This window comes from Scomber japonicus, chromosome 19 (genome assembly GCF_027409825.1).
Source record: "Scomber japonicus isolate fScoJap1 chromosome 19, fScoJap1.pri, whole genome shotgun sequence".
In the NCBI taxonomy this organism is placed as follows: Eukaryota; Metazoa; Chordata; class Actinopteri; order Scombriformes; family Scombridae; genus Scomber; species Scomber japonicus.
Genome location: NC_070596.1, coordinates 20,262,400 through 20,288,656, shown reverse-complemented (window position 1 = coordinate 20,288,656; position 26,257 = coordinate 20,262,400). Strand labels below are relative to the sequence as shown.

General features: G+C 39.1%; 1 protein-coding gene across 1 annotated transcript in view; it reads left to right on the top strand.

The window, feature by feature from the left end:
* LOC128380274 (potassium/sodium hyperpolarization-activated cyclic nucleotide-gated channel 1) overlaps window positions 1-26,257 on the top strand; it is a 70,589-nt gene that overhangs the window by 40,992 nt on the left and 3,340 nt on the right. Inside the window, exons 4-7 of the mRNA XM_053340021.1 lie at window positions 2,353-2,571; window positions 9,758-9,904; window positions 13,781-14,021; window positions 20,319-20,483. Of these exons, the coding sequence (XP_053195996.1) occupies window positions 2,353-2,571; window positions 9,758-9,904; window positions 13,781-14,021; window positions 20,319-20,483 (772 nt within the window). The remainder of the gene's footprint in view (window positions 1-2,352; window positions 2,572-9,757; window positions 9,905-13,780; window positions 14,022-20,318; window positions 20,484-26,257) is intronic.

The following is a 26,257-nucleotide window of genomic DNA, read 5'->3' as shown; positions in this document are numbered from 1 at the left end:
TTACCAACACAGTTGATGAACAGTGTGGAGTGGAGCAGAACAGAAAATCATAGGAGACACCAGTGCCTGTATATGATAGGGTAATCTACTGTATATTACCATGTTGCATGTAGAAGTATGTCAGCTGGCAGAAAAGACAGAGATTCACTATATTTTTTAGAGGTTTCGTATTTCTTTCATTAGCTATTCTGTTTTGGGTGAGACAGGTATTCTGTGTGGGAGCGCTTCCTCAACGTTTCTCGTTTAAAGGAGTTGAAGCTGTTGGCAGAGTCGGCAACTTGGCTGCGGCTACAAGGCCTGTAGCAGGGAGCTGTCGCATTTCTCTCCAGATAGGAACTTACTGGGTTTCATAGATGTAGCCTCGAGAGGCCGGTTGAGTTACTCACTAGATATTTTGCAGTTCCCAGAGGAAAAAGGCACACTTTTGACATAGTGTATTAATGAGGAGTCTAAATCTTGCTCCATGTGCTCCTACAGTACACGTGACTTCTTCAAAGACTGAAACTGTTACAAAAAGAGAGAAAAAAGAAATCTGAAACAAAAAATGTGAAGGTAGTACATTTTCAAGTCTTGTGCAGTGATACTACCTAATAACTAGGAAGGTTTGCAGAATCACCATACCGTGGACAGACAGGCCCAGGTGCCCAAGGAGTCAGGGGCTCCTACTTAAGAGCCTCTGTGGATGGAAGTGACTTTTAGTAAGATTTCCAATTGCATAATAAAAGGGCAAAAAATCCTTTTACAAACTGCTCAAAAGGAACTAGTCCGTAGAGCATTGTTCACGCCTGAAGGCAAAAGGTGCAATAATGGGGAATACGGTGCACATTTTTGGACAGTCTCACCTTAAAGGCATTTATGTTGTACTTGTTTGTGCACACAAAAAGTGACGGAAGTAGTTTTGCCCCCCCAAAAAAAGAGCTTGAGAGAGAAGTGAAAATCCCACAGTCTTCTGCACAGCACACCTTGCCAATTGCTTTGTAAATGGAAAGGATTTTTAGATTGCCGGTTTTGGAAAAAGTGTCAGATGCACCCTCCTCCAATTCAGGAAATTCAGAAAAAAAGTGGGAAAGAGAGGGTTTCAGTTGCTTCTGGATGATCCATCAATCACTTTATTGGAAGCATATTGACCTCGAAAACGTTCCCTTCACTTCACACAAAGAAACCATCATTACAAATTCATAGCGAGTTTCCCCCTCAGGTCTTATTTCAGATGTTTAGATCTAGTTCAGTTAAGGAGTTAAGGTTCAGTGTTGACTCTAGTCACCATGACAACTCTGAATCTGTTGAACAAAATGGTAAAACCCTACAACTATGTGATTACTTGATGGTGGTGTGGAGGCCTTTAAGACACCAACTCTTAGCATACCTTCATCTCCTACTTTATACAACTAATCTTGAGTTAAAGAATTACAACACTTGTTGTTTCCCAGTCAGCAGCGAGTGATCATATTCTTTTCAAACAACTCACTCTGCTTAATAACAAGTTGAAAATGAAATTGCGTCTTATGAACCCAGCTGGACACATTATGGGATAATTGGGGCCTCGTGAACCCAACTGAAGATATTATTGTGTAATTGAAGGCACACAAGACAATGTCACTTTTTTGTGGAGAACACACGCTGTGAGAGATTAAAGGAGCGACTCTCACTCACTGCAAATGGGTCCCTCTCTTGTAACAAAGCGCTGTTTAAAATATCCGTGCATGACTAAATTTTCAACTAGGAAGTGTGTATACATGCAAGCTAATATGATAAATGACTGCCAGATCTGAGTCTCTGTTGATGTGTGTGTGTGTGTGTGGGGACTGCAGCAATAGCACTCCCTCCCTCCCAGCTCTGTATTTCTGTTCCTCTGCCTTCAACACAATGAATCCCATTACAACACTTAAAATCAAACCAGAGAGAGGGCACAATCCAGCCCAGTCCTCCTCTCCTCTTTCTGCAACCCTTGCTGAGAAGGATGCCCTGGGCTTTACAGGAAACAACTCCACAGACTTCTGTAAATGATGCAAGTTCAGGGATATTTTTTTTGAGGTCTTGCAAACATGAACAGTTTTTCACCCACTGGCGAATTAATAAAGCCAGGTAGGTCCAGCCAGAGGGAGAACAAGGAAGGAAAAATAAGAGTAAATGTCGAGTGAAAGAGGAGAGAGGAGAAATAGAGGTAGAAAGTTCAATCTCTCAGCGAGGGCATTAGGCTGTGAGGCATGAAGAGTATGCCAGCAGGATGTGTGGTAGAGGTTCAGTGATCCATCAAAGAAAAGCCTGTCTTTCCATTCTGCCTTGCCTTGCAGTAACTTCCCCCACCCCCTCTCTGTCTCTCTGTTTCTCCCCTTCTCTTCGTCCTTGCAGAACGTTTCCTGGGGTAAGCAGTACTCATACGCCCTCTTCAAAGCTATGAGCCACATGCTCTGCATCGGGTATGGTGCCCGGGCACCCGTCAGCATGTCTGACCTGTGGATCACCATGCTGAGTATGATTGTAGGCGCCACGTGCTACGCCATGTTTGTAGGCCATGCTACGGCTCTAATCCAATCACTGGATTCCTCGCGCAGGCAGTACCAAGAGAAGGTAAGAACCTCACAGTGAAACACATTATCATATTAAGTAGCCAAGATTAAAAGAAGATCAGGTTCATATGATATCAGAGAGGGGGTTTGGTCCATTTACTGTATCATCATGTAACTTAGATGGCAGGTCAGCTTATTGATGCACAAGCACTGATGTTGAAAGTCCAGTTCTGATTTTACTGCAGCTTGCACTACTTATTCTTATCACGTTGCAGCACAACGATAGATTTTAATATGGTCAATGGGTTGAAGCAGTATAAATCACTATGAGGTGGATACATTTTTGTATCCCAAAGGGGATAAAAATAATTCAGCTGAGACAGGGATAGAAAGGAATTCCCGCCATCCCCCCTGGCAAATCGCACCCTGCACATCTTTAATATTTGTTATTGTAAGGTAAGTAATGCTAATTACCGCTGGGATAGTCTTAAAGTATTAATCTGTGGGTTTTGCTCTTTCCTACTGCATAAAATCCTGCTCATTGGAGCTAGACTTAAATAAATTAGGCCTTCTCTCAGTGGCCCTGTGGACCAATGGGTTGAGCTCTCACAGATCACAATATCCGGGTGATGACTAGAAAAGAGGATTTTCTCCCACCAAGCAGATCACATAAGGCCAACGGGGTGAAAAGGTCTATGACATTACCAGCCACCTCATTGTATGTTACCAGTGAACACATTTTATTCCTCTCCTTTCATTTCAGTCCCTATTACATCACTGTTATTTTTGCGTGTAGGGTGATTATCCAACATTTCAGCCAAGCCACCATCTGTGATCCCGCTGAGGGGCCAGGGCAGTTCCCAGAACACACGGCCATAACTGATGTGCACCGTGCTCGCACGCAAGAACCTGAGTTTAGCTTCCAAACTTTTCCTGCGCTTATGCTGCACAATTCCATGTACATATCATTGTTACGCGGGGGATTATAGTCCTTTATGGTTAGCTTGATCCACTACAGAGCATGGTTATGATTAAAGGGAAGAGCTGACCTTCAACCTGTGCGGTAACAAAGATGACATAAGCTCAGATTTACTGATTTACCTACAGCATGTAGATTTAGAAATAAATGTAAAAAATGTATAATTTCAAATGAAATTATTTGTTGATTACTAGAAACCAACAAACCCGCTATTAAGATGGAACTGCTATTAAATAATCAAGCTATCATTCGCTATTGCAAAAATTCTAACATTCTATTCTATTTGGACTTTGATTTGGACTTTCGAAATCGTGATGGACATTTTTTAGTATTTTGACATTTGATAAACCAAAGGGTCGATCAAGAAAGTAATCAAAACAACTAAAGATTGCTTTCGTTATTGATTATTTTCTTGGTTAATAATTTTCTGGAAAGTGTCAAGAGCTGATTGCTTGTTTTTTCTGACGAACACTGAAAACTATCATAACCAACTATCATATCTGACAATAAGCAGCAGAAAATCCTCACATTTGAGTAGCTGGAACCAGTGAATGTGAGGCATTTTTGCTTCAAAAATGACACTACACCAGCAATTAATTGATTATCAGAATAGTTGCACATGAATTTCCTGTCATTCAGTTTATAAATTAAGCTCTACAGCAAATGAATTGCTGATGAAATCATTGTTGGATGTAGCCAGACTGTATTTATACCCACACATACAAACTCAGTAATGTAGGTCTCGGCTGACACACAAAGTACACATCAATTACTCTGCATGAGGCTGTTGCCATTATTCTTATCAGAGCATCGGTGTATATTATGGTTATAGTCACCTTGGCTCTGACTATAACAGGACATGTTGCATACAAAAGCATTTAGCTGTTATCATTTCATTGTAAAATGATGGCCTGACCTTGCCAGGCTATGGTTAATGCACATCTAGCCCCCTGTATGTTAGTTGCAGTGTTGCAGTGCTATTATACATGGTACATCATCAAAATAGTTAAATGCACACAGAGTATCGGGACAGTCCTCTATGGACAAGCCTAATCTAGTCAACGTCACGGTCGAGATCACAGCTTTCACCTCAATGGGATTGTGGAATGCTAATCATTCAATTTCATCATCCTCCGACAGATTGAATTTCATCCTCTGACCAATCATCAGCAGGTCAGCCCATATGGAGTCTTTATTGACAGAAATGCTAGCAGATTAGAAGTCAGTGCACTTCACAGTCAGGATAAAAAGATGCAGATGTGGCAAGATAGAACAGGCTTGGTGAAAAACCTTTTAGTCTGGAAAACCACATCACTTTGCTGAGTAACACTATGAGCGTCATGGGTATTTGATTAGCAGAGACATGATTTTTTTATTAAGCTGCAATAATTTTATGATTGATCGTAAACAGCCAGATAAACCAATGCCATAGTGCATTCCACTGAAAATTAATGACAGCAGGTCGCCCACAGCAAACAAGTCGGGCTTCCTAAGTCACTGTTTGAATTAGTGACATGTCTCTTACTCTGTATGGATGTACATCTGCTTCACAGCAAATTTGCTTAATCTACATCCGACTTTATCCTTTTAACATCCCTCCAGGCATTGAACTGACAGCTTTGAGGTTGTGAATGCCATGTTCACGGTAACAGAGCCCCAGTGTGTAGCCAGATTCAGCAAGGGCTGATTTGCTGCATGGCTGTGCATATCAGTGGAGCAGGCTGGGGAGCAGCAGGGATGGGTCCAGGGTGCTCAGCCTCTAGTCATTACATCTATCACTGCCACAGCTGGGGGGTTGGAAACATGGATGGAGAGATGGATGTGAGTGTGAGGTCAGAAGTTAGCTAAGGGCAGAAGGGGTAAGTACTGTAAGATGGGCAGAAGATGAGGAACAAAGAGAAAGAATGATACTGGCACTCAAGAGTCATTCTTTTTAATAGGTTCAACATAAATCCTGAAAACCTTATCTCCTCTAAACAGCTTCCTCATGTTTCAAAAGTGAAAAAAGAATAAATGATCAAAGAGGGCAAAGCATAATGCAATATATAAGGAAACATACTGAAAGAAGCATATGAAGGATGACAGAGTAGAGAAATAATAGTGGGGGGGGGGGGTCAAAGGAAATGAGGGTGTAAAGCATGCATGATCTCAAGATGTGCCTGCTGTGATGCCCTGGTGCTGATTCACTGGGAGCCAGCGTACAGCTGTGTGTCATTCATCAGCTGAGGCCTGAGGAGTTATTCTTAAAGACTTGTCCATGCTGCGCCTCATTAGATAATATACAAGGCTCAGAGTCACGAAACAAATTGTCTGCCATGAAACACTGTTCTGGTCAAAAGAAGCTTAAGAGCAAGTTGTCATGAAATGTTAATTAAGAAAACTAAAATTCCAACCAGCCTGAAATTTGACACTTTGAATGTGCAGCCATCAGTGTCAAAAACAGCTCTATAAAGATGTCAACATTTGGACACCCAGATATAGTTTAAATATTGTGTACTATATGTGTATTTTACAAGCAGCCATGCTTAAAAGGAATAGCAATTGCCAAGAATGACATGATACCACTCTCATAGCTGTCTGTTAGCAATAGCCAGCAGCAGCTTATCTTAGCATAAAGACAGAGGACAAGTTGTAATTTTTAGAGTTCGTGACTTTCTGTAGTCTTACTGTGAGTTTGCCAGAGAACCAGCAGGGAGACTCCAGGAGGTCACTGCACCCTGCCATAGGAAGAGTTCAGCACAGAAAACCAGAGAGTGGTTTCAATTATCAAATCCTCAGCAAGACAGTTATACAGTATTCCTTTAACTGAATTTTTTGGACCACAATTGGAAAATTGCTTGTCATTAGTATTTCCTAAATCAGACAGACAAAAGCATCTGATTGTTTCCTGTCCTAGATTAAACAGATTAGGGTCTAATCTATTTGTTCTACCCAAGTTATGATACATTTGAGCACATGCAGAGAGTAGAAACCTTTCCAAACTTATTCTGTCTCTCCATGACTATTACTTTTTTTAGATAAAGGCTGTATTGTATTAACTGAAAATACCTGACCAAGCCACTGGCAAGAACAGAAATGGCTTAATGTTGTGCCAAATGGCACATCACATCACGTTGTGAGTATAGGGCTGACTAGGCAGTGACTATTTCTAGAGAGAAAGACTGAGAGGCACAAAGAAAGAAATGGATGAGGTCATAATGTAGTGCAGTTAACTTCGTCTGATTTCATTTTAGGAGTGGAGTCAATCTAAATGGCTCTGTTAGGCAGTACTGAATGCTATGCAAATGCCAGTGCACTTGGACATTTTGACATATAATTGGACAGTTAACCAATAAAATTAAAAATGACAGATTTATGTGGCAGAAAGAAATTACATGACCTCAAGCTAGAGGCCACATATCCAACCTGAAATAATGCAGATGTCATGTCATGCTCAGTGCCATGTTTGCCTGACTATGTGCCCCACCTCAGCCCCATCGAGCCTCTCCAGACATTCGCCAACTTCGACTGTGAACTCAAAATAAATCAATTTCCCGCAAACAAAACCTTGGCCCCTTATCACCTGCCTGCAGCTGGGAGAGAATCAATGCGGGAGGCATTGTGACTCAAGGATCTTCTCTCTCACTGACAAATTTCATTTTGTGAACCATGCTTGCATCACACTGGCCACAGAGCCCCCCACAGAGCGACCAACCTCACAGCTGCTACTGACTCTCACCTACTGCTCTTCTGTGATTACCAGCGGCAGCATGAGAGACTGTTTAATTTCAGGTGTAAGGGCCTTGGACTGGTTGGGGAGATTGTGTTCACTGGCCTGTCTGTGGCAAACGTGTGTGAGGAAACAATGAATGATCAGAACAGATGAGCAAATATCTTTTCTTTCTCCTTTGGGTCAGTTTTTGCTTTCAGGTTAATGTGGACAAAATGTTAACACCCGCTACGATTCAATTACCAGAAACAGGACGGCTCTTACATGTCTGTTACTGGCAGTATTGCACAAATGGAAGATCACAGTCTTGTGTCCAGCCATGCACGTGCAGTAAAAAAAAAAATGTGTATGAATCACAGGCCATCTGGCTTTCTGAGGACACAAAATATTTCATCCTCTCCTCCATCATTCTCTCTCTTTCGCTCTGTCCCTCTCTCCCACTCATCCTCTGGCCATAATGTATCCTGATGTTACTGTAGTGCGAGTGACAATAACACTAGCGATGTTTTAAAGGATAATATTGAACAACTTCCTGGCTTAACTTTGATCTATATTATATAACTTAGGAATTATTACCAACAAGTGTGCTCACTTTCAGGTTTACCTTCCAATAAAGTAATTCAGATAATCTAGCTAAACTTTTGGCTTTATGAAGCTTGATAATGTGACTATCTCGTATTTCTTACACCGTTGGACTTCCAACTAGCATTGCTTTCATTTCGTAAAGGTTGTAAAGACCCAAGTCTTTAATAACATTATTTATTTGTTTTATATAGTTATATATTTCCATTATATAATCCTAGTTATCCCTCTAAATTGGCAAACCCCAATATATTGTGCTTTATGGAAACTCTCTGTAAATACAGCAAGTAACAATTTAACCAATTACATTTTCATTTTACTGTAAATATACCCTTACTTGGATTTAATTTGCATATCTACTAAGGTGTTAAATACTGCTAGATAAATAAGAAAACCAAAAAACGACTTTGCCTAAAAAATAAATATGCTTGTTACAGTAGTTTCCTCGACTATTCATATTTAGGTACTGACTGTTAATACATAATTACAATATTGAAATATTGACAATGCTACAGACTATTTAATAGTTTGCTTTTATAACTATGTTAGAATTATGTTGTTTCAAAAATAAGTCTGTAATACTAAAATAATTGGGGGATTTACCAATTTAAAATATGATATGATATGATTGATGATAGATGATTGTTTTTTAGCACCATTCAGCATAAATTTAAAACATAAATTTTAACTTTATAAGGAAATACAAACAAAGGAATCAAAAGTAAATTTAAACACAAGAATCAAACTCAGTTTCTAAACAAAATGTACAGTCCTTTACAATCAAGAGATTTTATAGAAGGGAGGGGAAGCTAGAAAAGGCCAGAGGAGCATGTCCTTGACATCATCACTTTACAATCCAACACTGGTTGTGTCTGATTGAATCAATCCATATTTAGGAAATCACAACAATATATTCAAATGAAATCATGCATTATGCGCCATCTGGTTTATGGCCAGCTCTTAAATCTCTCTAGGATATCAGGTATACCTTGCTTGTTCATATTAGATCATGGCTTAGTTGCCCATTAGTACTGGGCTTCCTGCATGGGTGAGATAATCGGAACTGCTACCTTGGTCTGACATAGCCCTGGGCCTGTACTCGTTCCTACTTTCCTTCACCACCTGCCTCCCTCGTTCTGTCTTTCCCTCCCCACACACAGAACCAGGACATGGCACCGTGACTATGTGAGAGCACGGGTTGTCCTCAATACAGAGACACAAATACACATTCAGTGAAGACCTTTGGAAATCCTGCTTGTTTATACTAATTATTAACATTATAATAGTATGTTTCCCTTAAACGCCTGTGATCTGATTTTGATATGAGGGGCTCAAGTTGGGTTTTTTTTCCAGAGAAAATCCAACAAACTGGACTTTCTTTGCATTCTCCCAAGTGTCTTGCCTTTCTCCTGTTAATGCCATTAAATGACCGACATCACCACAACAAAAAACTGTGCTAACTTATCTTATTAGAAACACCCAGAAGATATTGGCTATCCGGCTCTGTTACCCACCAGGTTGGCTGGTGGCTAGTTGCCTAACCATGCCTGCTATCACGGTTCCTGACTGTAGTACCTTTGTTTGTTGATGTTTCTTGGGGTGTACCACACATTTCACAACAAAACCACAGCGCGTTGCTCCCCAACAACAGCTCACTGAGCCTACCAGTGTTTTTCGTAAACACAATTGGTAAACAAAGTTAGCAGTTTGTTGGGGGGTTGGGGCCAGGTTCAGGTAGTTAATTATTGCATATCTTTGTGTGTTGGGCAGTGCAGATTGGCTCTTCATGGCAGGTCAGGTGGGTGTGTTTTTAAAAAAAAAAAAACCTTACCTCACTACCGACCTCCGCAGACTGCAGCTCACTTAACGGCCACCATTGTCACTGATAAAAGGAATTCTTACATAGAGAATATTTGAATGCATCTTTGCACTGCATATTTGAACTGATATCTATCTGTTTTGTGTTTGCCTTTACAGTACAAGCAAGTGGAGCAATACATGTCCTTCCACAAGCTTCCAGCAGACATGCGACAGAAAATTCACGACTACTATGAACATCGCTACCAAGGCAAAATTTTTGATGAGGACAACATCCTGAGTGAACTCAATGACCCGCTCAAAGAGGTGAGACATCTTCTCTCTTAAGACCTTTACACTCAATTTAAACATCAGTTCTCTCAGAAGCTCCTGCCAATGTTGCACTTCAGAGGTTTCACTTAAGTAACATTGATAAATCTTCTGAGACTCAGAGTTTCTGTTTGAAGGCATTTTAAAGTTCTATATTTGGAACAATGGTAGAAAAAAAATGTTTAAACACATCTAAAATATGAAAAAAATAATCTTGACAAGTATGTGTCAAACACTGGTTTTGGCTTGGGAACATGAATTGGTTTCTTCCCCCAAGATGAGGAGTGAATCTTCATTTGGCACCTTTAAATGCACACTACCTGAAACTGAGATATCAACACCTGTCATCTCATCTTTCAAGGTCAAGCAGAAACACAGCAAAACGGATTTTCCTCATCCTTTGTGCATTCAGACTGAGCATTCATTAAGATAAGAAAATATTCTGAACAGGAACATTACCTGCACCTCACCACAGATCAAGAGTGTTTGAAAAATGTGCTCTTTTATTTCTCAAATGCAGTAGTATTGGAATATTGGAATAATGAGTCTGAAGATATCAGTGTAGCACCGATATACAGTTACACAACTCAAGCATCAACTGATTATACTGTATATTATTCACAAAGAGAGATAATGAAAAGGAATATTGAAATCTATTGTGAAGTCAATGACCAGTTTTAAAGTTCTCGGCTGACCTCATATCTGCAGATTACACGGGTAATTATGCATAGGGATGTGGGAGAGAGAAGAAATAAAAAGCAAAGCAAGCGTAGAAATCATGACCATCTCTCATGTACCCACATTAAGTCACCTTGCAGAATCAAATGCTGAAACGCAGTCCCAGACACTCACAGGGAGGTGCAGGGATTTAGATGGTACGACTGCGAGAACACAGCAAATCCTACAGGCTTAATTCACCGTGCATAGCAAGCAAAGTTAAAATCTGCATAGAGACAGTATCGCACAATGAAAGCTCTGCCCATGAGACTGAGTAGTGAAAACAAACACCAGAGCAAAACGGGTTACATAAAATTATCTTACATTGCCATTTCACCATATAACAGTGTTTAAGATGTGTCAGAAATCGCTTATTTTAACAGCTCACTCTTCGCAGAGAAGGTAGAGGAAGCAGGTTGCTCATTTGCTCCACAGTGAATTACTGTCAATTATTTTCCAAAACAATAAGGTAGCTTTTGTTTCTGCATATTAAAATATACCACAGAGTTAGAATGTGCTTGAGATTGTGCTTAATTACATTGTTTCAGCCTGGTAATGCAGATTGATTTAGGAACCTGTAGTTTTGTTAGTTATTCCTCATGTCTCCTGGCAGTCTACCTTTTTTCATTTTTTCAGTCTTTGTATGCAGGGAAAAGACATTTAAATAAAAACTGATTAGTGAAGCTAACCACATAACTTTAATCTGGTCACTGCTACTACTGCTGTAGTAACTATGGAGTGCAATGGATTGTTTTCATCCGTGTCAGGTTTCCAGACTGATGCACTCTGTCTCCAAAATTGAAGGCTTTTCTCTGATCATCCATTTCAGAATTAGGTCACTTGAGGATTGATTGAGTAATACTTCTGTAATTACTACGGCAAGAGGATGTGTTATTATCTAATTCTGCTATAGATTTTTTTAGAAACACAATAAAAATGAATATAAATATATGCAGCAGCTGCCACACAGTATAGTACTATTGAGTATTTAACACAAAGTTAATGAATTCTGCATTTCTAACAAAATGTACCATCGATAAAATGAGTGTGAAAGATAGCATCTGTACTCTACAGTGCTGTATGTCCCTTTTTCGATGGTGTTATTGTCAGGCTTTAGCACCCTAATTTGCTGTGTCACACTGACTAAAAGACTTCACCACGTTGAGCCCCCACCGCATCCCTCACCTCCTCTGTTTTCAGACCCCTCTTTCAGGTTCGTGAGCAATGCCAACCTTTATGCACATTCATAAGCTACCTCTATAAATGAGCTTGCTTTCACCGACTCCTGTTTGAGTCATATTAGACTTAAAGCAACAGTACACTTTACAAATAAATGTCAAATCATAGGTTTAATGTCTAGATATGTGTGGCACAACTAATGGTACCTTCTCTGCTGTCACAGTATATTTTATCCATCATTACAGTGCTTTGTAAGGCTTAGCTTCTGTAGCTTTTGTTGTAAATTGGCTTTAAGTTTTCTTTTGAAAGATAACGGGAAGAAAGCAGTGTGTTTTTGTTTTTCAATCTATTCTTAGCATTTAGCAGCCAGAAATCAATTAATGTAGCTATAACGCAGCCTAATATCAATGAAGCCACACCCATTCCAGGTAGACTGCCCGAGACAGTCGGGCTGATTGCCACTGTGTGAGTGTCTGCACGTTATGTTCCAACACTATTTTTGGGGTGAAGACTCGGGTCAATTTGGGATAAGAATCAGCTCCACTCGGCAGCACTCAGACTAGCTTTGGACCAAAGGTGAGCCATGAAATCAGCCCAAGTATACTTCAGCTGATTCCGGCATGTCATTTACCACAAGATTTAGGCTGCTGTTGGCTCAAGCAATTATGACTACCTGGGATTCGCATGACAACCCTGCGTCAGTGGATAAAACAGCTTTGGATTTGGTGCGGAGTTGAGTTGGTCAAAGGTAATGATGCTTACAGCTAAGCCTCAAGCGATTCATTAATCACTCTGGTGTGCAGCTATGGACATTGACAGAATTTCTCCTTGGTGTTGCTTTCAAGGACAACGACATCCCATAATTGATGGTTATCTTTTAATTGATATAGCTCTGTTATTGGAAAATCATGACCATTAACACATTGTTGTTTCTTCCATTCAAATATTAGCTTTTTGTATTTGTTTTGTGTTTTCTAAAATTCTCCTGTTTGCAACTGTATTACCACACAATTTTGACTTTGAGAAAATTCACAGTCACAGAAGGCTCAGTGTGATGGATTGCCTTTCTCAGGGAGGTGAAACATTGCTGCAACTTGATTTTCATATTGTTTTAAAACGAATAAAGAAAATATGTCTGAATAAAATGTTTGAAACATAAAATCTGGCAAATGGATTGCAGTACTCTAAATATATATGCAGTTTGCAAGCAGATTGCTTTGTATAACATAATAGGCAGACTGATGTCCCGTCTCTCCATATTACCCCTTCCTTACTTCTATTTTGCTGCGTCTTTTTCTCCACCATATGACAAATCTTTAAATAGGCATAGCCAAAGAATGTTTCCCCAAGAGAACTCCTGGCTGGGCATGAAAACTGCTTACTATCTAATTCATTAGTTCTGGTGCATGATTGAGGTCAGAGCCCGTGGCATTAGCTGACACAGGCATCTGAGGCTGAGCTAACATCACTTTACGTAGCCCTCATCTAGCTAGCGAGCATCCCAGAGATTGGTTATCTCTCTGTTGATGTCCTGTTGTCACTGGAAGAGAAGCTATCCCTCATGGGGGCGTCAACAACACACCACCACAGATGCCAAGTGCCCCGGCTTTCCATCTGCACGGCAACAGAGATGTGTGGGTAAACAGAAAACAAGCTCCTAATCTCCTGCTGGGTCTGAGGGGACAGGATGAGACCAGAGAGATGGCCTGCCGCCGGCACCAGAGGGCAAACTCATCAGGATCTGACGAGAGTGCCAAAAAGTTTCTTCTCAGGAGTGATGGGAAGTGCTTAGAAGTATTAGGGATAAAGCAGCAGTGTGCATCCAATTCATTTGTGCTCACAGATAAAAGCAGCAGAGATTTGTGGTGATGTTTTGTGTCAGACAGTACCTAACTGATGCTCATTTTTCATGTTGTAGGTAAAAATGATGATTGATGTCATGTATCTGACAGACACTTTGCTTTCTTCCTTCACCAGGAAATTGTCAACTTCAATTGCCGCAAACTTGTGGCCACCATGCCTCTGTTTGCCAACGCGGACCCCAACTTTGTGACGGGGATGTTGAGCAAGTTGAAGTTTGAGGTATTCCAACCCAACGACTACATTATCCGAGAAGGCACGGTCGGGAAAAAGATGTACTTCATTCAGCATGGTGTTGCAAGTGTCATCACCAAGTTCAACAAGGAGATGAAGCTGACTGATGGATCCTACTTTGGAGGTAAAAGCGAAACATTTTTTTTAATTTGTTTTGTTAGTTGTTTTTTTCAGATATAAATTGACAGACATGAATTATACATGTGTGTTCTGCCATGCAGGAATAGCATATTCAGAGTCACACATGCATTCCAATGTTCATGCAGTTATATATTGAGACATGAGCCTTGCCTGAGGACTTGCGTTTGATGCTGTTTGAAGTTAAGTTATTGTAGACTCTCATTAACCAGTGTTGGACGTTAGTCAGCTTCCGCAGTTACATAACCTCTCATCTGGTTGTTGGAGTAGGCCAAGGCGTGGATCAGGCATCCCTTAGGACACACAGAGGTTCCTCCCCCACCCTCACACACACACATGCATGAACTCTTCTCCCCCCTCTGTACGTCCCTGCTGCACATATTTGGCAAATCAGGAGCAATTCCCTCGCTCTGTTCTCTGCTGTGCTTTCGTTCTCTGTCTTCCTCTATGTCTATTTCTCTCGGCATGGGTCCCATTCCCTCTCCATAAAATTATGGGTATCATTAATTTTTTAAATGTCAGATGTAATTTCATTGCACGTTGTTTACTCTGACAAAATCTGCAGGCAGACGTTATCGTGTCTATGTGAAAGCAAAGCAAAGTTTCCTATTTTAGAAGTTCGTGCATATTTTATCTCATGAGTTCATCCCCACAATGAAAGGAGGCTGAGGATTCTAAGAATACCTTCACTTTGGTGTGTCTGCTGCATGCAGCTCATGTCTCGCAGGCGAGCCGAGGAAGGCAGCAAATCAAAAAAGAAGTAGTCATCTTTTTTTACTGCTTGTGCTAACCACAGGATTGCTGTCATACACCCTCTCATCATGCATCTTAGCCTGCAAAGCTGCAAAGGAGGGGGTCATCTTACGTTCTGCATAGAGTGGACATGTCATATAGTAAAATATCTGGCAGTTGCAGTACAGCAGCAAATCTCATTCAAACAATTCATTGTCTGGGGCTGTAGCTCTGAGATATTCTGCTAAAGAATTATTGACACAGAACAAGTAGATCTTGTTTTAGAAACTAAACTGAAATGTCAGGATAAGACTTTTGGCCAATACGACTTTGAAAAATTGATCTTAATGATAGTGAGTATGAGTACATTTATCAAACTGTTTCAGAGAAAAGAAGAGAAGCCACAGCAGTTAAACTGACTATTGTTTCCAGTAAGATGATGAAAAGTAATTATGGTAGCTCAAAGACAGTTTGAAACTCATCTAACACCTTTTAAATTCAACTCTTTGGTATCTTTGGTTGATAACAAACGTACTGCCTTTTGCTATTAAGTCTTTTAACAAGCAACATACAAAAATGAAGCTAAACTTTTTTTCTATGCTTTATGCAGGAGATAATCTGTTCACCAGCTGTTCATTGAATATAGCTAAAAGCTAAAAGGAATGAACAGGAGAACAAACTATTCCCCTGGAATTGACCTCTGGAGACCACGTTTATAAATCGAGGATATGTGTTAAGGCAACTACACAGTGTTAACAGTGAAATATCCTAAAATTTGTGTGATGTAAAGGGGAAAAACATATGGATAACATGCTTAATACAGTAAATGCTCCTATTTAATTAATAATCTTTTAATCAAAAGATATGTGCCGTATCTGTCCAAATACTAAAGGTCACACAGCTCATTTTGTTATGTCCTGTTAGTGCCGAGCCACCTGCTGTTGCTTTCTGCCCAGCTGGTAATTTTACCAGTTTGTATGGTATTAGTAGATGAGGCCTGAGTTGAGAGCAGCTGGCTGTGCCAAGCACCTCACTCTTCCCCCTTTTCTCCAATGATTCACAGTCCCCTTACAACTAGGCCAAACCGCAGCTAGAATGAGAAAGCAGTGAGGGGGACTGAGACAGAAAGAGAGAGAGAGAGCGAGTAACAAAACTAGTCCCAGCTACAGGAAACTATTAGCATAGTAATGAGCAGGACATCTATGAGGACAGTAGGTCACTACACACCCCCCGCCATGGTCAATGCCACACCAGCATGCTAAAAGGTATCACAGTAATCACTCTTGGGCCTCCGTGAGTGGGATTACATATTGTTACAGCAGAGCTCAATAGTGAAGTCACTCTGAGGCTAGTGGACTAATAGAGAATAATGTTAGGACAATGATAGACAGAAAATCTCTATTGGGCTTGAATGTTTCAGTCATGTGACTCCCTCTCCTAGTCCCGTTGTCATCCCAGCTATGATGGGGTTAAGCAGACGATGACGTGGTTGCTATGACAGTATGTGACACCAGAAGTGATAGCAAATTATGCTCACAAAAGTCCTTCAGTTGACAGTGCTAATGTTTCCCTTAGAAATACTTTTAATTGTCTGTTAAATCCAGTTCTGGAATTTTGTCAATTTTGCCACCTGCCAGGGACAAAGGGAGGGTAAAGTAGCCAAAATTGTGCTTAATGGATCCCAATTATGCTTTCCCACATTTTCAATTGTATATATAATGTTTTAATGTTGTATGTTCAGAAATATGGCCAAAGTGTCAAATAAATACATAAACATTATGTAAAAGTAATCCCTATTAGCAAAAAGCACTGACATCAGACTGCTCTTAACGCTCTGTTTCCAATGGGTTGTTTTTTTTTTTAACTTCCAGCCCAATCTGATGTCAGCTTGTGACTGATTTCTCTATATGGTCATCTGTTCCACACCAGTACACGACTCTGCTCCACTAACATTATGGTCTTTTTCCATTGTTTTTGGGGCCTGTCACATGAAGCTAGCACACTGTGTTTTTCCATTACACAGCAGGGCAAGCTAGAAGAAGTTGTTTAAATGTAAGAGGTGTGCTGATTGTCTGCAGCTCCTCATTGAGCATCATCATCACTGTGGCTGTTTCTACTTGTACTATTCCTCCCTGCATTATTTCTAACTGATCTGCAGCACAAATAGCTCCAAATTTCTCACTATGTAGTTTTGTTGACCATTTTTAGCGCCCCTGACAACACTGTGCTAATGCAGTGGAGAATGCATTTCATTTCCTCTTAATTCTTCACAAGGTAGGCATAATAATGTAGGCATTATAAAGCTTTTAATATGAAGCAGTAAAGCAGGGAATGTTGAGTTTGCATCAGCGGTAACTTAATAACTCTGATACGGCTGCCTGGCAGGCTTCTGGGAAGCTGGCCAATCAGAACAGAAAGAAAGTGTGCTCATCTTGCGGGGGGGGGGGGCCTTAAAGAGACAGGAGCTAAGACTACCTGTTGTAAGACAGAGGCTGAACTGAGGGGTTTGCAGTATGAGATAGAGGTTTTTTAAAACTGTGAATCACGCAATACTCTAGTGGAGTATCAATTTTAAAATATAGAGCTGGAAATAAGTATAATAGGCATTGCCCCAAGCCCCCCTAGCGGGGCTAGGACTCATGACCTCATTTCTTCTAAAACCCTGGCTACGGCTGGTAAAATTCATTCATGGGGCTGTGGCAATGGGTTATCAAAGCCAAAGCAAACCCAGGAACAGTACTCTGATGTTTCTGAGAAAGGAAATCTGTGGTTCGATTCCTGGTAGCAGAAGGTCAGGTGGTGAAAAATTCTTATTTGTGTTCTTGCTATGAGTCAGATGAGAAGATTTGTAACACTTTATCTATGCACTAGATATGACGCTTGAGTCTGTAGTTTAGGAGCTTAGCTTAGCATGAAGACTAAAAACATTGGGAAACAGCTAGCCTGGTTCCTTCCAGAGTTTAAAATATTAGGCTTTACAAGGCTTTATGTGCTGCACAATTTCCTGGCTCAGTGCAGTGACTTATTTTTATTGTGCAGATTAGACCAACAAGATATAACATGTTAGTGAGCTTTAGAGGTGCTGGTTGACAGATTTTTTCAGATTTCCTATAGACAGAGCCAGGCCAGCTGCTTCCACTTGCTTTCAGTCTTTATGCTAAGCTAAGCTTACCATTTTCCTATATCTAGCAAACAGATGTGAGTGGCATCAATTTAGCATCTAACTCTCAGAAAGAAAGAAAGCTTTTCTAAAACTATTCAAAGTGTTTCAATGTGTATTATGTATTGTAGTTATGTATGTTTTGGTATGTAATGTCAGGTAACATTATTTCCAGGTGTAATTATATCTAATGTTACATTTTGAGATGCAGCAAATGTTACAGTATTCCTTGGCAATACATTCTAACTAATAATTTGATTGTACTGGTTGCATATATATTAAGGAAAGGTTTGCAATATGAATTGAAAAGAAAAATGAGTAATTAAAGCCCTCTTGTGCTTGTGGGAGAAGAAGCTATTTTAGTTTAACAGCCTTCAAAGTTGTATATGACATCAGTTGAAATGTAGTGGCATGGCAGGTAGTAATTTGGGAGGATTCACCCACTCAGCCAATTTAACCCATCTCTCTTAATCTGAGCCACTGTCAAGTAAAACATGCAACTCAACTGCACAGCATATTATGTACGGTTGGTATTGGGACAGTCGGTTTTTTAATAACACAGACCAGCCATGCATTGTGTGTCTTTTTGCTTTTGTTTCTCCTCCTTTGTGAGATTATATTTTACAAGACAGGTTTTTTCTTTCTCTTTCTTGTTCTGTGTGTTTTGGATTAACAGAGCTACCACTTAAAGGCAGTTTTTCCATTATAACAGCAAACACCTTATTCACACCCACAGCTTGAGAGTGTTGCTCTCACATCTTGCACATTCTGTGCTCTATTTTCGTGACAACTCCTGTCATAACGAGGAAAGATCACGCCACAACCAGTTAACATTTAATGATTTAATGAAGATGGAGGTTGTGCCGTTGATTAGGCAGAAGAACAAATGTGGATGGGGGTAGAGAGGTGTTGTGGTTTGAATGGAGGATTGAACAGAAACCCAGGGAAGTTGGTACTTAAATTGTGGGTACTATTTTACACATGCTTAACAGATATGGCTGGTGATTTTCTATATTTACCAACCTATAGATGCCAATAATGAACTGGCCCTGCTTCCAAGTATTGTGTGTGTATCCAAAGCCTGATAAATCTTATTCCTCCTTTCAAATAGGGTCAATTCATCATTGGTTTGACTCTGCACGTGACATTTGTTGACAGTACTATGTATATTTGAAAGACAGAGAGGATAAAATGGAAGCAGGATGAAAGGATGAATGAATAGTGTGTGGAGTGGACAGATATGGGATTGTGTACTTTGTGCCATCTGTCACTGATTTGTGAAAACACTAAGGAAATGGACTCACTGGATATCATGTGTTAGCATCTCACATTATCTAGCACACACATTCATCTTTTTGTTTTTTTTTGCTAGTATAACAGGATGCTATGGTGAGGCTGGTTTTTACAGTCTTTACCAGCAGCTAATATTCAGGCTGCTTACATGCTAGATCCTGGATGTTAGTCTCATGTTATTGTCATCAGAAGTGAAAATTTAAGTTCCCATTATTTTAGACTGAATTAAAAGCCTGACCTTTTTCTCTCTGCAGGAGTTCACTTTGCAATCACCAAATTGCTGTAGGAATGATTTGAGCACTTGAATTAGAAATAATTGGCATCGAAAACAGAGAATATGAAAAAAACACATTTCACATCCTGTTAATAAATTAATTAATGTGGGTTCCAGAAACTTTGGGTACATTCTCTTCTTTCTCTCAAGTATTTTTAAGATTATGAACCTTAATCATGGCCAAGAACTGAGAGCCAAATTTGCAAATATTTCCACTCAGAGATGTGCTTGCAAATGTGTAATCTACTATAGGAGATGAATTAGAAGCACCAACCAGTCCAGTCTGTGTTGGGTCCATAATGATTATTGTCTCAAACATAGATGTGTGCATTACAGGCAGGTGTCTACTACGTTAGTTTTGATGCTGTTTTCATATCAGAAACCAGAGTGACTGAAAAATAATACAGTTTGATATGAAAGAAAATCCCTGTTTACATATACAGTGCATTTGAGAACTTCAGTGCACTGATGCAGTGAAGCAGTCATGCTTGATGAGGTTTTTTTTTTTTTTTTTTTTTTTTTTTTTAAAGCTGACTACTGTATCGCATTATGGCACCATTAGCTCTCTGCAGGATGATGAATTATCTTAGTATACTGCAAGTGACAGCAGCGCTGATGGGCTTCCCATTTTATTTACATTCACATTAGCTTCTGCTTCTGTACCTTAACGCTCAAGGTTCATCTATATGGTAATCTTTCCTGTAATTACTGAGAGGGTTTCCTTCATGACCTGATGTACTTTCCTCCTCTCTCTACATTTCTAACTCTCTTTAACTCTCTCACACCTCATTCTTTCTTTGTCTCCCTGTGTTTCTGCCATACAGAGATCTGTCTGCTCACCAAGGGCAGGCGAACAGCCAGCGTGCGAGCAGACACCTACTGCCGACTCTTCTCACTCTCTGTTGACCATTTCAATGAGGTGCTAGAAGAGTACCCCATGATGCGACGTGCTTTTGAAACTGTCGCCATTGACCGATTGGACCGCATCGGTAAGACCTGCCTACATCTAATCCTCCTGTCCTGTCTGATTGGTTGAATCTCTTGCCTGTCATCGTGCCTTGTTGTCTTGTCTTATCAGTATTTGTTTGCCTTCTTTCCTCATAAAAGCATTGTGTCTGCCATCTTGTGCTGCATGACCTGTATGCTATGTTTTTTTCTTTTTTCTTTTGAAGTCACATCTCTTTCTTTGTTTTATGTAACCATAAAGAACATTTGTTGTAACCAGCATTAATCCTTCTAAAGAACCAAAATAGCGTTTTGTGGTTGGATTAACTGGAAGGCAGTGCATGTCGCTGTCCGGGAGGGAGTCAGGTCGCCCCCTCGTTGGTTTGGTGTTGACCCCCGACTGGACGCCAGTGAGTGGATGGAAGCTAACCTCAAATGCATGTGTGTCTGGCCTTTCCACTCATCTGCACTCCTGGGTATGAGCAGCACCCCACCCCATATCAGAGTTCTCAAAATCAACCAGACACAAACCCCGTAAAAGAGAACCTGAGCAGGGCCAGGTGACATCAGGAAGTCGCTTCAGGTCCCAACATCCATCAGGTCCAGCCCAGTTTGTCAACAGGCAGGACTTGTCTATTTTCAATCAGCTATACCCTCATCATCAACAATGCTTCCATATTCTTTATTCTCTGATAAAGCAACATTTACAGAAGAATTTAGCCATGACAGATTATAGTTGATAATGGTTCATGAACACAGATTTGTTCCAGATTAAAAAGGGGCACATGTATGAATTACCAACAGGGCAATAATTGGTGGCATTGACCCTCCAGTTTCACATTCTCCAATTCATTTTCTAGATTTTTCTGCTCCAATACTTGATTGAACAATAAACCTGTAGAAAATATAAGTATTATTTAAAAGAAGGTTTATTCAACTGGCAGAAGTAGAAGGTACATATGTGTATTTGCTTATATTTTGCATAGATATAATTGAAATGTGTATCTTTTTATATTTATAACCTTCCATAAACCCAGCACAGTAAGTTCTGGTAGTTCTGGTTTTGTTGTTAAGTCGAGGGGATTTAAATACCACTACACCTTATTGCTGTACCGGCTACTAACAGGCCACAACATACACTGAATGCCTTAATTGCCAACAAGAAAGGAAAACTAGGATCTAGACTAGTTTTCTGCTGTTGCTCCTCTCGTCTTCCCGTTACGCTGTTCACTTGCCTGGGTGGTTTGAACTGGGCTCCCCGTCCTCTTCTTGTAATGCTTACCGTGCACTGAGCTCACTGTTGGTTTCAGTTCATTTAGGTTGACAAATAGACACACTCAGAAGCTAAACCAAAATACTTTAGGTATGCATTCATTGTCCATCATGGTCTCAACACAAAGTTTCTCTGAACAGCAGCACGCCACTCTCATGCGTCCATGTGTGTACTGTCCTCTCTTCCTCTGCCTCAGTCAGGCTTATTTAGTTAAATGTTAACATTATATTTCTTGGAGAGTAAAATGTAGTCACATAATGTAACTCTACATTTCATTCGCATATTTCAGTATCACATTGAATAAAAAAGTAATTTATACAACAATATAAATACTAAATAGTATGTGTAAAATTAGTCATTTTTTATCAATTTGTACATACATTTTAGGTTTTGATATTTTTAAAATAAAATGAACTTGAACTTGAAAGAGGCAGTTGCACATTCAAAACAAATAAGTGTGATCAGTACTGATTTAATTCTTACAGTAGACTATTGCTTCATTTGTTGCTCAGCTATTGGACACTGTTAAAAAAAAAAAATATTTGACCGTAAACTGCTACATTTAATCATTGAAGTAAGCTACTACCAATCCAACACAATGCTACAGTATGGTAATGAATATTCTGACCACAGTGTACTAATTTCACAAGTGCATTGCACCTCTTTCCCTGTTTTTGGCAAACTTCTAATAAAAAACCTCATTTTGACAATGCAGGTGGATGCTCTCCAAATAAAGGTGAAGTGGCTATTAAGGCTACAGGTTACTGATGATGATTAAAATGCCATTTTCCATGCAGTCATGCTCCTTTCTCCTTCGAGACACACAATAGTAACAGTTACTTATGAATTTTTTGGTTAGTGTATCTTACCAGCTGAAATGGGATTTCCACATTTGAAATTATAACTATATTATTATTATACCTTTTTTTTTTTTTAAAGGATTGCAGGTGTACACAAAGTAACCCCTATCAATAAGATGTAGCAAGGCACTGATTGAGGTAAATAAATAAAACAGGAAATAATAAAACAAATAATATAACATATATATATATATATTAATTTATAATATATACATCATATAAAAATTATAATAAATCAATAATGTAACATTTTGGTTGTAGTACAGCCATGCCATTGTGACTAAGACAGAAAAATATACAGTAAAGTAACAGAAAACCTGCACCTTTGATCGCACCTTAACTCTGACCCTAACCCATCCCCATTGGTCTTTCTCTAAATAACACTATAAATGTAGGATATGTCCTAATAGTGCATTGCAAAGTAAATAAGTAAACAAAATAGGGGGGGGGGGGGTGGTATCATGTTTCTAGCTGCACTGAGTGCTTCCTTCCTAGCTTTGAGTGTAACCTGGCCTGCTCCGTTCACCCTAGCAACAGAGCGCTTCACAGATAAAATCTCTATTAAAGAGTGATTCCACTGATGAATAGAAAGAGGATGCAGTGGTTGACACCTGACTGCTAACATCTTTCTGGCAGCCACAGTGCATGCTGATATCCACAGCTGTCTTTCAATATGGTTAATTCATTCAACAGCATACATTCTGTTTCAGATAGACGTTTTATTTATTCCAAGAAACTTCTAACTGACGGAGACTCTCATATGATACATAAAAATGCCCCCATTTGATTCAAATCACGTAGGGCACAGTTTGAAGAAGTTGTTATATGTACATCATAAAATGCAGCTTTGGAGACAAATAAATTTGATATATGAAGTTCAGGTTTGTTAAGTTAGATTTTGAAATGATTAATTATTTTTATGGCTGCTACAGTACACACATAAACTGACAGTTCACCATAGTAGATTAGACACACATTTTCACATCACTACAACTGACTTTACCAATAAAGTCACCTTATTGTCAGCAAACTTTTCGGCCCTATTATATTATTTTAAACACAGAACAACAATCACCTGTATACAAATTTTAAAGTTGAGTATGCATAATAACAGTGTGCTAATGTTGTCTTACATCAGTGGTTAAGCTTCCAGTCTGTATCTACCTCTCTATCTGTTACTGTTGTTTTTCTTTGTCATGGCTTTGTATTTGTGTATTCTTTTGCCTGACACAGGCACATCAATATTGAATTGCTTTGCACCCTAATTTTTGACTGTTGAAATACTGTAGCGTCAGGCAAGTCAGCAACAAGCAATAAAACAATAGATTTTAAATAAGTCCACCCAAGCAAGTCAATCAGAATACAATAAGAGATGTGTGTCCCATCATAAGACAACCTTTTCTCCTCAAAGTTATAATCATATGCAACCCTTTTTGCACTGGATTGTATTCAATTATCAGACAAAACATATCAGCAAAATGTTTACACTCAAATGTGTGCTAAGTTAATATTAAACGTATCTGTTAAATGTTTGTTCTCTGTGCACTTTGGTTTTTATATGTTTTTTGAGACAGGGCACAAACTCCATCTCTGGCTTTGTACTTCCACCCACCCAGACATCAACACTCACACTGCATGAGAACCTGACACTAAAAACAAATGTTGACTTTGTTGCATATGAGCGTAATTCAAAGGAGACAGGGTTGCAGGGTTTTTGGACATAAGTACATAATTTTAAAAAATAACACACAAAATCTGTATTTGCCCTGTAGCAAAGTGTAATAATTTGTTGTCACTCTGTGCCCTTCACAACATATGCCCTTTGATCTCAAGAATAATCTGCATTTGCCCTTTTTATGAGAGCCACCAGCTGAGTTAGTTTACAGCTGTAGCAAGCTGTAAACAGGAAAATGAAAGCTGACCACTCTGACTGACACTTTTCAGAGTGGTATAGATTCGATCCATCCTGTCAGACTAACCATGAAGGGGGTTTTGTCTCATACAAGGGAAGATACTTTGTCATGATCCGTGATGGTTGTATCGTTTCTATATATGAACTGCATTTGGTTACATGCTTGTCTTGCTCTAAAAAGGAAAGAAAAAAAAAAGTAACCATGCTTTGAAACCAATAACCGTGTTGCACATTTGACATTATCTTTTATCTATCTAAAAACTATTTGACCAGGAGTCCGTCTTGAGACGAGCACATCTCGTTTTCAAGAGTGCCCTGGCCGACGAGTAGGCATCAGGTAAACACTTTATTCCAATTCCAACATTCGAACAGCCTGACAAATTGACCTAGAGGCTTGCTAAATGGATCCGGTCTCAAATTCATCCTACAAGAGCTTGTCCTCTTGCACAAGGTTACATTAACTGTTGATGAATTCCTGCATCAGTGACACATAACTCAAGTCACCCACACTAGTCCTGCAGATGTTTTGATGGACATATTCAAAATGTCAATAATTAAGACAATCAAGGAAACAAAGATATCTCATTCAGTGTCACATGCCATGTTTATTTATAATCACAGAATAATCAGCCAGATTATGAACACATACTCAGCTCTGTTGGTGTGACATTTTTATTTAATCTTTGAATCTTTTGTTCAAAGTGCATTCACAAATGTCTGCAGTTTAGTAAAAACTTTACTAATGCAATGCCACATACACTTTTTGTCACATGCAGAAATCCCATTTCATTATTTATTCATGTTTTCACCAATAGAAAAAAAGTTTGTTTCTGATTGTCTGACTTGAAATATGACTTCTGTCTTTTGTGTAAATAATCTGGAAAAAGATTTAGTCTTGACTGACACAAATCAGAAGAAAGTAAATCTCATTTTTGGCTTTAAACTTTACTTACTCATTCAATTAATTTCATGTTGACCGCATTTTGGAGGCCAACAGCTCAACATACTAAAACAGTTTTATTTATACCATTAAATTTCATTTCTCACACACATTAAGACCAGTTTAAACACTCTTCAAAAAGTGCTTTTTAGTTATGGTGTATTAAGTGAAACTAAACATAATAGAACAGACACAGATGATTACTGCTTAATAGTGAAATGAGACTGTATTATTTATCTGTAAAGCCATACATCTTTGTAATGTGTGTATTTTATTTTTTACAAGCAGTGTTGATTATTTAAATGATGTTTGTTGAACATTGCAATGTCTGTGTATGATTTGGGTTTTTTTTATTTTGTTTTGGTGTATTTGTTGATTGTTATATTCAGATGTCAGATATGGGTTAACTACCTTTTACCTATTACTATTATTTAAAACAAAACATATTTGTTGGGGGTGATGTTGAATCCCAAATGCTCCTCCCATCATGCCAGGAAAGAAAGAAATAATGCAGTAATCTAATTGTATTGCATTCAAATGGTGATTCAACCCATAGCTGATCAATTATTATTTTTAATTTTATAAGTTGTTTTTTATTTTATTTAAAAAGAAATCTCTCTTTACTCATGAGTGATGTTTACATTTTGTTGATGTTTGTTTTCATTTTGTTTTTAAGGGATAATATTTTCTGTCCAGTCTTTCTGTCCAGGTTTATAGATGAGGTGACTTCATCTATAAGCACGTGTTGTAAAATCTCCCCTACAGAAGAACATTTGATGCAACACTGAGAAAGCGGAACAGAATATTTTGAACAGAAAATAGATCATAAATAC